The sequence below is a fragment of the Dermacentor variabilis genome, chromosome 11 (genome assembly GCF_050947875.1).
Source record: "Dermacentor variabilis isolate Ectoservices chromosome 11, ASM5094787v1, whole genome shotgun sequence".
Classification (NCBI taxonomy): domain Eukaryota; kingdom Metazoa; phylum Arthropoda; class Arachnida; order Ixodida; family Ixodidae; genus Dermacentor; species Dermacentor variabilis.
The window spans coordinates 56,303,432-56,315,114 of record NC_134578.1 but is presented as its reverse complement, the minus strand read 5'-3'; the positions used below and the strand labels follow the sequence as shown (position 1 = coordinate 56,315,114).

The 11,683-nt window shown below is 44.0% G+C and overlaps 1 protein-coding gene across 1 annotated transcript; it reads left to right on the top strand.

Annotated features, from left to right (window-relative positions):
- Positions 1-1,188: 1,188 nt before the first annotated feature.
- Positions 1,189-11,210, top strand: mRpL23 (mitochondrial ribosomal protein L23). Its single transcript, XM_075675622.1, has 5 exons — positions 1,189-1,321; positions 3,307-3,429; positions 4,774-4,856; positions 5,816-5,889; positions 10,960-11,210. The coding sequence occupies exons 1-5, from the start codon at positions 1,308-1,310 to the stop codon at positions 11,122-11,124; spliced, it is 459 nt and encodes a 152-aa protein (XP_075531737.1). The 5' UTR covers positions 1,189-1,307; the 3' UTR covers positions 11,125-11,210.
- Positions 11,211-11,683: the final 473 nt, after the last annotated feature.

The following is an 11,683-nucleotide window of genomic DNA, read 5'->3' as shown; positions in this document are numbered from 1 at the left end:
GAATTGTCCTTTTACATGTATTTAGATAGGAGCACCCGAGCTAAAGCTGAAGTTGCATGAAAGTCATGAAGCTAATAGAATTGATGCATCATTTTTCTACACGAACGTGATGCACCACTTCACTGCTGCAAAAATAAACGCTCTACGGTAAACCAAACTGAGCAGCAAGAACATTTCGGACCAACAATTAAGTACGAAATATGGGTGAATTATCATGCTTGCAACTGCTTAATACTTTAAATTCTGTACTTTGACTTCATTTTACCAAAGGATTATTCAGTTTTGTCGACGAAAGAAGTTGCCGGCGGACTCGAAAAAAAGTTTTATATGTATATTGACAAGGCTACTCAGTCACCTATGGCCACGGCTACAATAAGATGAAAAATGTGAAGCGCCGTTCCGATATTGCTTTCTCTCGTTCTTTCCTGATTGTGTGTGTATAACGACGGCCTCGCAACTAAAGGTTAAATTAGGAAACAGCAACGGAGGATCCTGACTGCCCATATGTAATGCAGGATCTAGTTCGCTAACTTTTCTTCACCTGTAGGTTAATGAGACGAATATTATATAACGATTCAAGCAGCGGTGTAAAACGACTGCAACAGAATCCAGAGCTCCCGTTTCAATGCAGACGTGTTCCGAATTGCTCACGACCTAAACCTAGCTTTCGGGCTTACACATTTTCTCACTATAGCTTGGGCTTACAGTGAGTTTCTTACTATAACATGGGCTTACATGTCCGCTTGCAAACACGTCACTTCACCCCAAGTACAGTGGCCCTATTCTAGCCACTGTACCCCAAGTTCAATAACAGGAGACATCGAAGCGCAATAAACAAGTTTTAGCAACAAAGAAGCAACTAGTCCAAGTGTACGAACATAGTACGAATGAATAAATCCGTGCCGCCGTGCACTCGAAAATACCGGTAAAAATTTTAAATTCAGGCCAGAGGTCACGTGGAAGATCGATGACGTCGATGATGCTGAACGCTATTTGCGTTTGTAATGACAAAAAAACAGTAAACTTACTAATAAAAAGTACAGTATCTAATTAGCAATGATAATTTTATGGCATATTTTATGTAATAAACATGCTTCAGTAATTGTAGGTGAAAGTTTGTAAAAAAAAATCTGCGCTTATTACGGCACCCCTAGCGGGAGATATTAAAATCAACCCGGGCATCTTCAGTGTTTCTACTGTGCTTGTTTTCTTAGCAGAGGCGCGCGGTCGATTTTTTCGCCCTTTGTGGCCACTTCTTGAACTTGAGAGTGTGCGGGGCCGGAACACTACCATGTTTGTATGACACGATGTCGTCCCGCGTGTGAGTAGCGTGTTTCTTTGCCCGGTCGTAAATATGAGCTTGTAACTGCCGAACCAAGTTAGTGACGGAGCTAGAGCGTTGAATTTAATAAGAGCACTGTCCGGTCACACGTTGTCCCGAATTCATGTCTCTTATCGAGCTCAGCTGTTTATCGAAAGAGGAGCGCGTAGCTCTCTCTGTCGCTCTGCGAGTTCGCACTTTCGAGCTGATGTGAATATAATTTCGGTAGCTGTAATGCGATATCAGTCTATGTACCAATCTAATGGAGTGCTGGGTTTATGCTGTCCCCGCAGGAGATACAAATAAGCCTACCGGCAGTGGTACCAGAATTTGCAGGCCTGCATCGCCGGAGTGCGCTTACTACACGAAAGCGAAAATGACTAGTATCTACCAGCTATGCGGCTTTACTGCTCTGTTAGCTGCATAGCTGACGCCAACGTAGTAGTTGTTATACGACTTAAATTTTAACTAGCAACAATCAGGCTTGCGCCATTGAACTAATCGCATTTTGAGTACCCCGGCCTCGACAGCGTTAAACGAAATTGGGTTACTGGCGGCAATTTGAAATGAAACTTGAACGTGATGTGGGTGTATTTTATACTTGAGGCGCGTCTGCTCTGTAGCACATTTTTGAAAAGCGTGTGGGTTGTACGTCGACATGATAGAAGGCCCCACCTTATAATGTTAGTAGCTAAGATCAACTATCAGGTTCATACCGGAAGGAATGAAGGGCGAACCTGTAATTTTGACTATTCGGTCAAACGCCTTCATAATGAAGAGCTTGAGACGTGCTTGAAACCTCCAGAATTATTCGTTATATAGATCACTTCGTTGTAAATGCCGCGCGCCGTACCGCACGCAACAGAGCGGACTGAGCACGTTCTGCTTAAAGGAAAGCTTTCATTTACTATGAATTCAAGACGTATTCGGTGGAAGGAGCCACCAAATTTATGTGCTCTATGTGTGACGGAGTCTGCAACTGCAGCCGACCGTATGTCATCGAGGTTCACACCGTTTGTCAAAGTGTTCGGCCCACTGTATCCCCCCCTTTCTCTCTTTTTTCTTTATTTATTTCCTTCTTGCATCGGGGGTGGAAGGCTGGGCTATGTTATTGTGATATCTGGATCCTCCCGCTTTGTCTTTTGGGAAGTATTCCCTCACCTTGCATCACGGTGGTGTCGACAAGTGCCGCAGAGGGATGTTGCGATGCCGTCAGGTGCATCCGTTGCAAAACAACAGATCAGTCATCAGGGATGCTTAAATTCCTTCGCTGTACGGGCAAATATGGTGTAGTGGTTTTTGCCACAAAGGCACTGACAATACATATGAAGGATTTCACTGTAGAGGCATTAGACTGTAATTAATGCCGAATGAGATGAAACTGTCTGACAGTAGAACAAGAGTGCAGCTGCAGCTGAAAGAGTACATTTGGATGCTCCTTCCGTCACACGTTCATCAATGTTTAGTCATCTACAAGCATGTGTGCCTGCATGTTTAATCATTTGCGTGTTTAACAAAAGCTGTGTGAAAACAATGTGTTACAGCTGTGTATATTTGCATCTGTCATTGTGTTGGCCTGTAATTTGCACATTACGTGGTTGAACTAATGTATATGACTCAGCCTGTACCAGCCAGCATTTCAGCTGCATCAGGAGGTGATCTCATTGAATCATTTTGGCAGATTACACAAAGTGTGCGTATGCTCCGTCTCACCCACTCTGTGCAGTAAAGTGAAAGTTATGGGTCGCATCAATGAATCAGAATACAGAACCAGAAGAGAGGTTGCTCCACTGTCCAAGTCTGATTGCCCCTCCCGCAGTGCCTGCTTAATGGAAGCTTCACTAATGGACTAATGGAACATGCAGACATTGAACGTGTTGACATGGGCCCTAACCTTCGCCACGCTGCCCAGAGTTGATGAACTGGAACATACTATCTCGCCATGTTTGGCTCACCGTTGGCCTTTTATGTTGCCTGCTCTTCAGCTACCCGCTCTACGTCAAGGGCAATCCGCAGCTGCGGATCTTCTTGCCGAACTTCTGGATGAAGCTGGTGAAGCACGAAAAACCGCTTCCTCCCAATGAGGTCAAGTTCATCATACCTGTCCAGTGAGTACTGTAGTATGCTTACAGCTGTCCAAGGATAAAGTAACGATATACGCAGAAAAGAGAGCATCACTAAACAACACGAGAGCTGTACAAGCCACTTATGGCTCTGGTTGTACAGCCGGTTGTACAGTGGGGCCCACTGTTAAAGGAGATGCATGAGTGTAGAGTGCATGCAAGTTTTTGCCCCTGGCAAGTGCAGAAGTGACCGGCTTTGCAGCAGATAACTTGCAGGTTACGGCGCTGGCACTTCTACACACCTGTGCTGCGCATTAGCGTAGGTGCAGCCTGAACGTTTGGCTGGAACGCGAGCAGAACGAGAGCCACACATCGGGGTGTCGCCCTCAAAAAGCAGACTCCACCGTACATGCCAGCACAGCTCCTCAGAAGTAAAAGCGAGAATGGAGAGCATGTTCACATAAGAACAAACCAGATAAAACGAAGTATTTTTTGTCTTCAACGAAATGTTTACATGAGGTGGAAAAATGTGTTTAATTAATGATAACACCACATAGGTCCACATAGGTATGAGTGGTATTTAACGAAGAACGGCGGAAGTAAGGGCATTAGGTATGACCTGAAGCGTCGGCATCTTTGAGAGCGAATTTGAAGTAGGCGCTGTTGGTGGTGAGACCAATATGGCTGGGAAAGTCACTCCGGTCACAAGCAGCTCATGCAAAGCATGGACTGTTGAAACATTAAAGTTTATGTGCACGGTGGCACCACGGTGTATTGGTGCCCAGCATGTGTGGTGTGTTAGAAATGGGCGATGAAGGCACGGCCAGGTGGTAAAGAAATAAAAAAAGCAAACCTGTTGTGTCGGCATAACCTAGCGATTCTGTGATGTCTGATGAAAGGAATGGTTACCGTGAAAAGTTCTGCAAGAAAAATGGTGCGTCGCACGAAATGATTAGTTGCTTTGTTGAGATTGCCAAATTTTGCTAATTTGAAGGCTTGCATCACAACGAGGAAAATTTTGCGCTGATTAAGGTTTATGCAGTAGCATTATTGGCACTCACCTTCTCGTCGCCCTCACCAGTGTTGAGCATTGGGTGCGAGGCAAGCACATTGACGAGCCATAGTGCACTGCTAGGCACGTGTCAGGAGGGGCACGTATGGGTGAGCAGAGGATAAAAAAAGGCTAGTTGCTGCTGGGCTCTCACCGGCTGTGGTCATCGCATCCTTGCACTTCACCTTTATAACACTAATTAAAGACCACATTTCTTTTTAATACAGAAGCAAATGTCTGAAAGTGCCAAATATATTGCTCGTTTTCTACCTGTCGGCCTGTGCGGTTGCTTGCATAATTCTTGATCACAAATCAAGGCAAGTATGTATAAATTGCAGGATGACAAAATATGATGTCAAAAACTACCTGGAGAAGATCTACAAGGTGCCTGTGGCAGACGTCAGGACCCTCATAATGCAAGGTGAGGTGGCGCGGAGTCTGTGACGACGTGTGCATTGCATGTTCCCAATTCCTTCATTAAGCTTGTGGTGATGTCTTTCGATTTGCTAGCATCAGCTGCTGCTTGCGTTTCATCAAAATTCATCTGTCCTTGCTGGGCTCTTTAGTAGTTGTGTAGCTCAGACAAGGTCACAGGTCAGACTCCTGGACGCAGCAGTTGCACATTTCAATGGGGACAAAATGCAAGAACGCTTATGTACTTGGATTTACGTGAACTTGAAAGAACCTCAATGGGTCAAAATTATTCCGGAGATCTCCACTACGACCTCCCTCGTGACCCAGTGGGCAGCTTTGGGACGTTAAACCCCAAATTTAGTAAGAAGTTCACGAGTTTTGCATTCTTGCAGAAGACTCTGAAGGCAAGCATCATATAAAATTGAGGTGATAGCTCCAATGGGGCAAACATAGGACAAGACTTGTGCTGTCACTGCAAAAGTATGTGACCAGCTCCTGGTGATGTCTCGCGCACTGTCTGCAGTTCTAAATATTATTCAACTGGTTACAGTAAAAGAATCGTTACATTGCATCTGAACATAAAAAAAAATTAAGTTTGGCCAGTTTATTCAATTTTTCTGCAGCAGGACTTGGTGGTGTTACTGCTTTCTGTGTAGCCCACTGACTTGCTGAAGGCAGCTATTCCCAGCAGAGCATAGCCTCTGAGATAACTGGTATAGTGCAGCGTTCCGACGGTGTGGATAATGTACCTTCTTGTGGATGATGTACCTGAATTCATGAATATACCATTTTTTTTTTCAGCGTCCTTGTAAAACAGTCTACCTGACTTTTTTTCTTTCTTGTTAGAAAATCATCAATAATACAATTTTTATTACTTTTCGCCAAATTTCAGTGTCCTCGGGTGTAGTACCATTCAAAATTTAATGCTGGCAGCTGCCCATGTGTCGTTTTTCTTTTCTTTTCCAGGCAAAATAAGAAAGGCGGAGGGGAAGTCGTACCTAGTCAAGGAAGACGACTTTCGGGTTGCATTCGTGACATTGGTGAGTTTTGCGCAGTTTCTGTTTGTGAGTTCAGCAGTGGACGTGTAGTGCCAGGAAGGGCACAGGAGCAGCCAAACAAACATATGTTTGTTTGAACATAAGTCGGCAAGTGCCGGAACGCAGTTAACTTATCTTGTTTCATTCTTGTTGATATGACAACAGTTGGGTGAAGCTATCCGACGAATAGAGCTTTTTAAAGGTCATGTAATGTTCAGAGCCTTTGTCAAATCATCTGCCACATGAAGGTGTAAGAAATGAAGAATTGGCTGCTATCACATGTATGGCATGCGAAAATGTATTCTCTGTTGATTATGGTGTGCGTTGTGAAATGGCCTAGCGAAGTACTGTCATTACAGTGGAACGCTGATGTTATCACATTTTAGCGACTGTGCAGCAGCAAAACTGTTTGTCACAAATTTAATGCTTTATAGGGCAAACTTGTGTCCAGAAAAACAAGTGACACTCAAAGCACAGCACTAGTGGTGGGCACAGTGGTTGCCCACCACTAGTGCCCACCACTAGTGCCCACCACTGGTGGGCACAGTGCCCACCACACTAGTGGTGGGCACAGTGGTCAAAATTTTATCTACGAGTCAAACGTGTTTATTATTTATGCACGACTCATCATACCACAATCGCTGGTGTTCCCTAGTGCACCATGATTCAGTTCGTGCATGCGATCTGATTAGACAAAGATTCTTTTACAATAGAATTGGCGGCAACATTACAGAACGTTTTGATACAGGAAGGTGCACCTCACGCATTATGATGACTTAGCAGCATTTGTTAGCCAGGAAACAACAGTGGCTGGAAAAAGATAAGCAAGTATGCGTGACAGTACAATGAACCCAGATATAATTAATTATTAGGACAAAAATCAAACGCGAGACATTTCCTTGCAATATTAGCCTGTAATGAATGGGCTTAGAGAACAAATATACTGAACTTACTGCAGCTCTTGTGTCAAAATAAGATATGAAATATATATACTTTTCCTTTCGCTTTGCTTTTTTGCATTTCGGCAAATACGTATTATCGCAAGTAGCAGCAGCTACGCTAATTCAGTATCTGCTAGTAACACTTGTGCACAAGCTCTGCCCCTGTAGCTACCTCTTTGTTGCCGCAGAAAGTTGTTTGTAAGTGTGGCAGCTAGTTGGAGGAATAGTACAAATAATTTATGCCAAATACCGCAAGGTGGAGGAAGTGTCGTGAAAGGGGAAAATGTCAGCCACGCAAATGCAGCACAAAATTACAAAGGAAACCCATTCAGATTTCTCAGAAAGAAAGCTGCGCAGTTGAGGAAAAATCGTCCTGTCCGGAATTCGAACCAGGGACCAACAGCTTTCCGGTGCGGTCACCCTCACGCTGTGATCTGCTAGCTTCCTGGTTAGCTCAGATGGTAGAGTGACTAGTGACTTCTCTGGATAGGCATTGGTCCTGGGTTCAAATCCTGGACGGTGACAATTATTCCTCAACTGCGAAGCTTTCTTTCTGAGAAATCCGAATGGGGTTTCCTTTGTAGTTTTGTGCTACATTTGGGTTTCCCAATTGGGTTTCCCAATTTTCCCTAGTAGTTGGAGGAGGAATAAGCAATCTGAAAATAAAGCTCCTCAGCAGCTCCTGCAGGAAAAAAAGGAATGCACGTTGTCTCGGTGTTATCACACCAAATCATTACTACAAAGAGATATTGTGAGAACATTGTGGTGATGTTGCCCTCATGACTAACCACACTACTGTAAACAAACGAAATGGCAGGCTAGCGTTAACAGGCCGTGTAGCTTATAATACACATGTACACACGGTGTCATGTGATGGCAGCCGCTAGCACTAGATGTGGTTGACGCAGGACGTTTGCTGTTGGTGTGATCTGAACCTCATGAAACCACATCAGGATGTCTGAATAAAATGAAATGAACTGCATCAATGCTTCTTGTTCCTTAATTATTGGTAGAGATTCCTTTTTTTCATGCGTGAAATTTTGTTCATAATAACTTACTGACAAGAAGTTATTCACCAGCACGGTTTAGAAGCCTATGAAATTATTTCTTACCACTTAAACAGAAACCTCGACTTAATGAAATTTGTGACTTAAAGTTTTTCACTGATAGCGTGACTGTATATTGAGGTTCGATGGTTATGATTTCTTGTACTCTCTGTTGCAGCCAAGTGTCACTGCCACGAATTTACAAATGACACCTCATTTCTATTCTAGAATAGCAGTCAGTGAAGCGAAGTGCTCTCCCTCAAAGTGACACTGAACTTTTCACTGTTGACTGGAGCACAGTTTGAAAAAATCAGGAATCTTGCACAGTGTCCCACGGGAAATGATGGTTACGGTCAGACACCTTTATAATAAAGTGCATAGGACCTTCAAAATCCTTCGTTGTACAGGCCACCCTGTTTTAAATATTGCCCGCCGTACAGCTCTCGATGGAGCAGGATAAGCATGCTCGGTGAATGAGAAGCGTTAACCTGAGTTCAAGAGATGCTTTGTGAAAGAAGCTGCTTACTTTGTGTCTGTACATTTTGTCTGATCGAACGCACGTCTGCAGCCGACCTCATGGAATTGAGATTCACGTCACACTTTGTGTCTTGGTTGGGATGTCAACCGGCGCTCCCTATGACCACCGTAGTGCAGTGGTGGCTGCAAAGTACAACTGCAGTGATGCTGTGTGTGTTCATTGTAAAGGCTCGTTCACACCGGCGACTGACAGCGGTCGTGTCAACCAAGTCGGTCGCAAAGCGACCATTTCGGCTCAGTCGTTTGCTGCTCGATTTTTCAGTTGTGCGACCACAGTTGCGAGAGTGATGAACCAATCAGGTGTGTGGCAACAGGACTTATGTATGCGCTGATACTTATTCCACGTGGCGATGCAGTTGTGAGCAGGTGGCGACTGGCTGGTCGCACTTGCTGTCGTGAGCATTGGTCGCCTTCATTCGCTTTTTGGTCGCCAGTCGCAAATGGTCACACAACCTTCCGGAGTCGCCGGTGTGAATCAGCCCTAAAAGCAACCATTAGGGAAGTCTAAAGTCATTGTACACAGTGGTTGTTACCGTAGAGGCATTTAAAGTACGTATGGAAGATACGAATTCAGCTGGGACATGCAAATTCCTTTGTTATGCAGGTCGCTTGGTTGTAGAGGCATTCGACTTGGTCATGTGTAATATTTTTTATATCTGCTGGGCGGTCATTTTTAATCGCATTACCACTGTTATCAAGTTATCATGTTGTACAAGAAGTACTTACTGTATTCAAAATTTCTTTAACATGATGCTCTAGCTTGAGAGCTCCTATCTAAGAAGATTGGAGAGGAGAAATCGTCTTTCCTGGCAACCACTGGACCAAATTTGATGAGTTTTGTTGCATTTAAAAGAAAAAGTTGAAACCTAGCGACTGTAGCATATTCTTGAGTTTAGGTCGGCTATGTTTTAATAGAAGCTGTTGAAAATTGCAAATTTTCAGTAAACAAGGCCATCAAGTTTACAACTCTCTCACTCAACAATGAAAAGCGACATTGCGATTCTGTAAATCGCATCTAATAGTACATCTAAAGCGGTCAAAATTGGCGTATTATACATGGCTCTCAAGTACACCACCAGTATGTGGCAAGACTTATGCGATACCCTTGTAAACAATCTAACAAATTCTTGTAAGATGTAAACTGATTATCAAATTTCTCTGCTTTGGATACACTAACAGGGGCAGTTTACAGAACAGCGATATCTGTTCTTGGTGCAGAGCTATAAAGTTGTAAATGTTGTGCTTCTATTTTTTTTTTTCAAAATTACAAGATTTTGGAAATTTCTTTAAGGCAATCCAGGCCTTAAATCAAAATTTTACTTCCAACAGTTTCAATGATGTCATTTTATTATTCAATTGCAACAGATTTCATCAAAATCGGCCCAACGGTTATCTCAGAAAAGCATTTCTGCATTTTACATGTATTTGAATAGGCGGCATCAGAGTTGAGCCCAAGCTAAAGCTTCCTGTTGCGTGTTCTATAGCTGAAGAGTCCTGTCTAATAGAGCATGCAACATGAATAGCGTTGTACGTTATTGAATTTACATGCGCTCCAGCTATTACTCTGGAATGTGCAGTGGTAGACATGTATGACGGCAAATCGGAAAGTTTTTGCCCCTATATTTTATTAGCCAAAATAATGTACATACATATAATTACACATGTACGTGCTATTCTCCATACCTTACACTATTTCTCCACATAGTCGCCACACCGGTTCAGACATTTGTCCCATCGCAGCACTAAATTTGAGAAATGCTCTCGTCACTCAGCAATGTATGCAGCCTCCCTGAACACTCATTGTCATGCAAGTCTTCACAGTCTTTTGCGAACTCGCAACAGCACCTCACGCCTTTTAGAATGAGACACCTTTCCCCATACGTGGGCTGCATTTCCCTGAAGATTTCGATGGGCATTTGCACCCTTGCTCCATAGAAAACGAGTCACACTTCGTTGCTCAGACGCCATGGGCATGTGAAGCACAAGTATTGTCGAATGGGCGAGTTGCAGCATATTCTTGTCTTGCTTTAGTGCAACTCAGTTTGAGTATGAAGGGACAGGGACCCGTCACCCGTCACCTGTCCCTTCATGCTCAAACTGAGTTGCGCTAAAGCAATACAAGAATATGAAGCACAACCGCCATCTTCAACAACTGACAGCCGCGCCATGCCATGGAGCTGCCTGCAGATAAGGTCGGGCCATTCAAAGATAGGTTCACCGGTGGGAGTGGATATGTTGACTTCGCAATTACAGCCATAATTTGGCAAAAAAAAGATATAGGGGCAATGACTTTCTGATTCACCCTCGTATAAATAGCTTATGTACTTGACCGATCAGTTCACTTTCAACAACTGAGTGGTGCTCGTTGCTATAGTTGCAATTCGACTGCTGTTCGTATTTTTAGACTCAAGTTCACCCAGCAGAGGGTTGGACACTTTACAGTCAAATTAGAAAAGTGAAGCAACGTGCGTGTGACAATATCGTACCGAAAGCAGTGCTTAAATTTTGGTGCGAGTAATCCCCGTAACTCTTCTTTGCCCACTGCATAGCCCCAGGGAGAGACGTTCACCTACCCAGACCTCTTCAGCAAGGTAGCAAGCGTCGAAAAGGAGAAGGCCCTCAAAAAGCAGGCGGCAGAGGCTGAAAAGATGCAGAAGGTGTACATCCGCAAGGACCCACATAGGGAGGGCCTGCCCAACTGGTTTGGCCTCTGACTGACGACTTTATCCTCGTCGTTGCGGCACTGACTGGTGCACTTGTACTATAGCCGGTTTTAGAATACATGTTTTTTGTTGAAATATGTGTGAATCTTTAGTTGCTTATTTTAGAACCACTAGCCACATGTGGTCATCAGGGCCTATGAGTAGGTAGCGTTCAGGATGCACCGATAGGCTTCCAAATGGCACACGAAATCTAAACAGTGAAAAACATGCTAGGGGTGGCATGGGCATGCCCATGGTAATACATCATTATTACGATCATCATTGTCACCTTTTATGCTCACACGCAGGACAGAGGTGTCAGCCAGTGATTTTCAGTTATACTAGACTATGGTTAGTCCGACTCCAGCAAATTCGATTTTCCAACCTGAAGGTCCCGCCCTGCACTCTACATTTCTGTGGCCCAACACTTTCATTACGATTCCGAAATTGACCCTCGCCAGGTACAGTAATTCAATCTTGACTGGTCATCACGCAAGGCTGAATGCATTGGTGACCCATACCATGACTGCCATGACTGCAGCCTCTGTTTTCGTGGCACTAAGAGACACTG

Coding starts and splice junctions, on each gene's coding strand:
- mRpL23 (XM_075675622.1), top strand. Junction 4,857..5,815: donor CAGGACCCTCATAATGCAAG/GTGAGGTGGCGC, acceptor TTTCTTTTCCAG/GCAAAATAAGAAAGGCGGAG. Junction 5,890..10,959: donor GGGTTGCATTCGTGACATTG/GTGAGTTTTGCG, acceptor CCCACTGCATAG/CCCCAGGGAGAGACGTTCAC.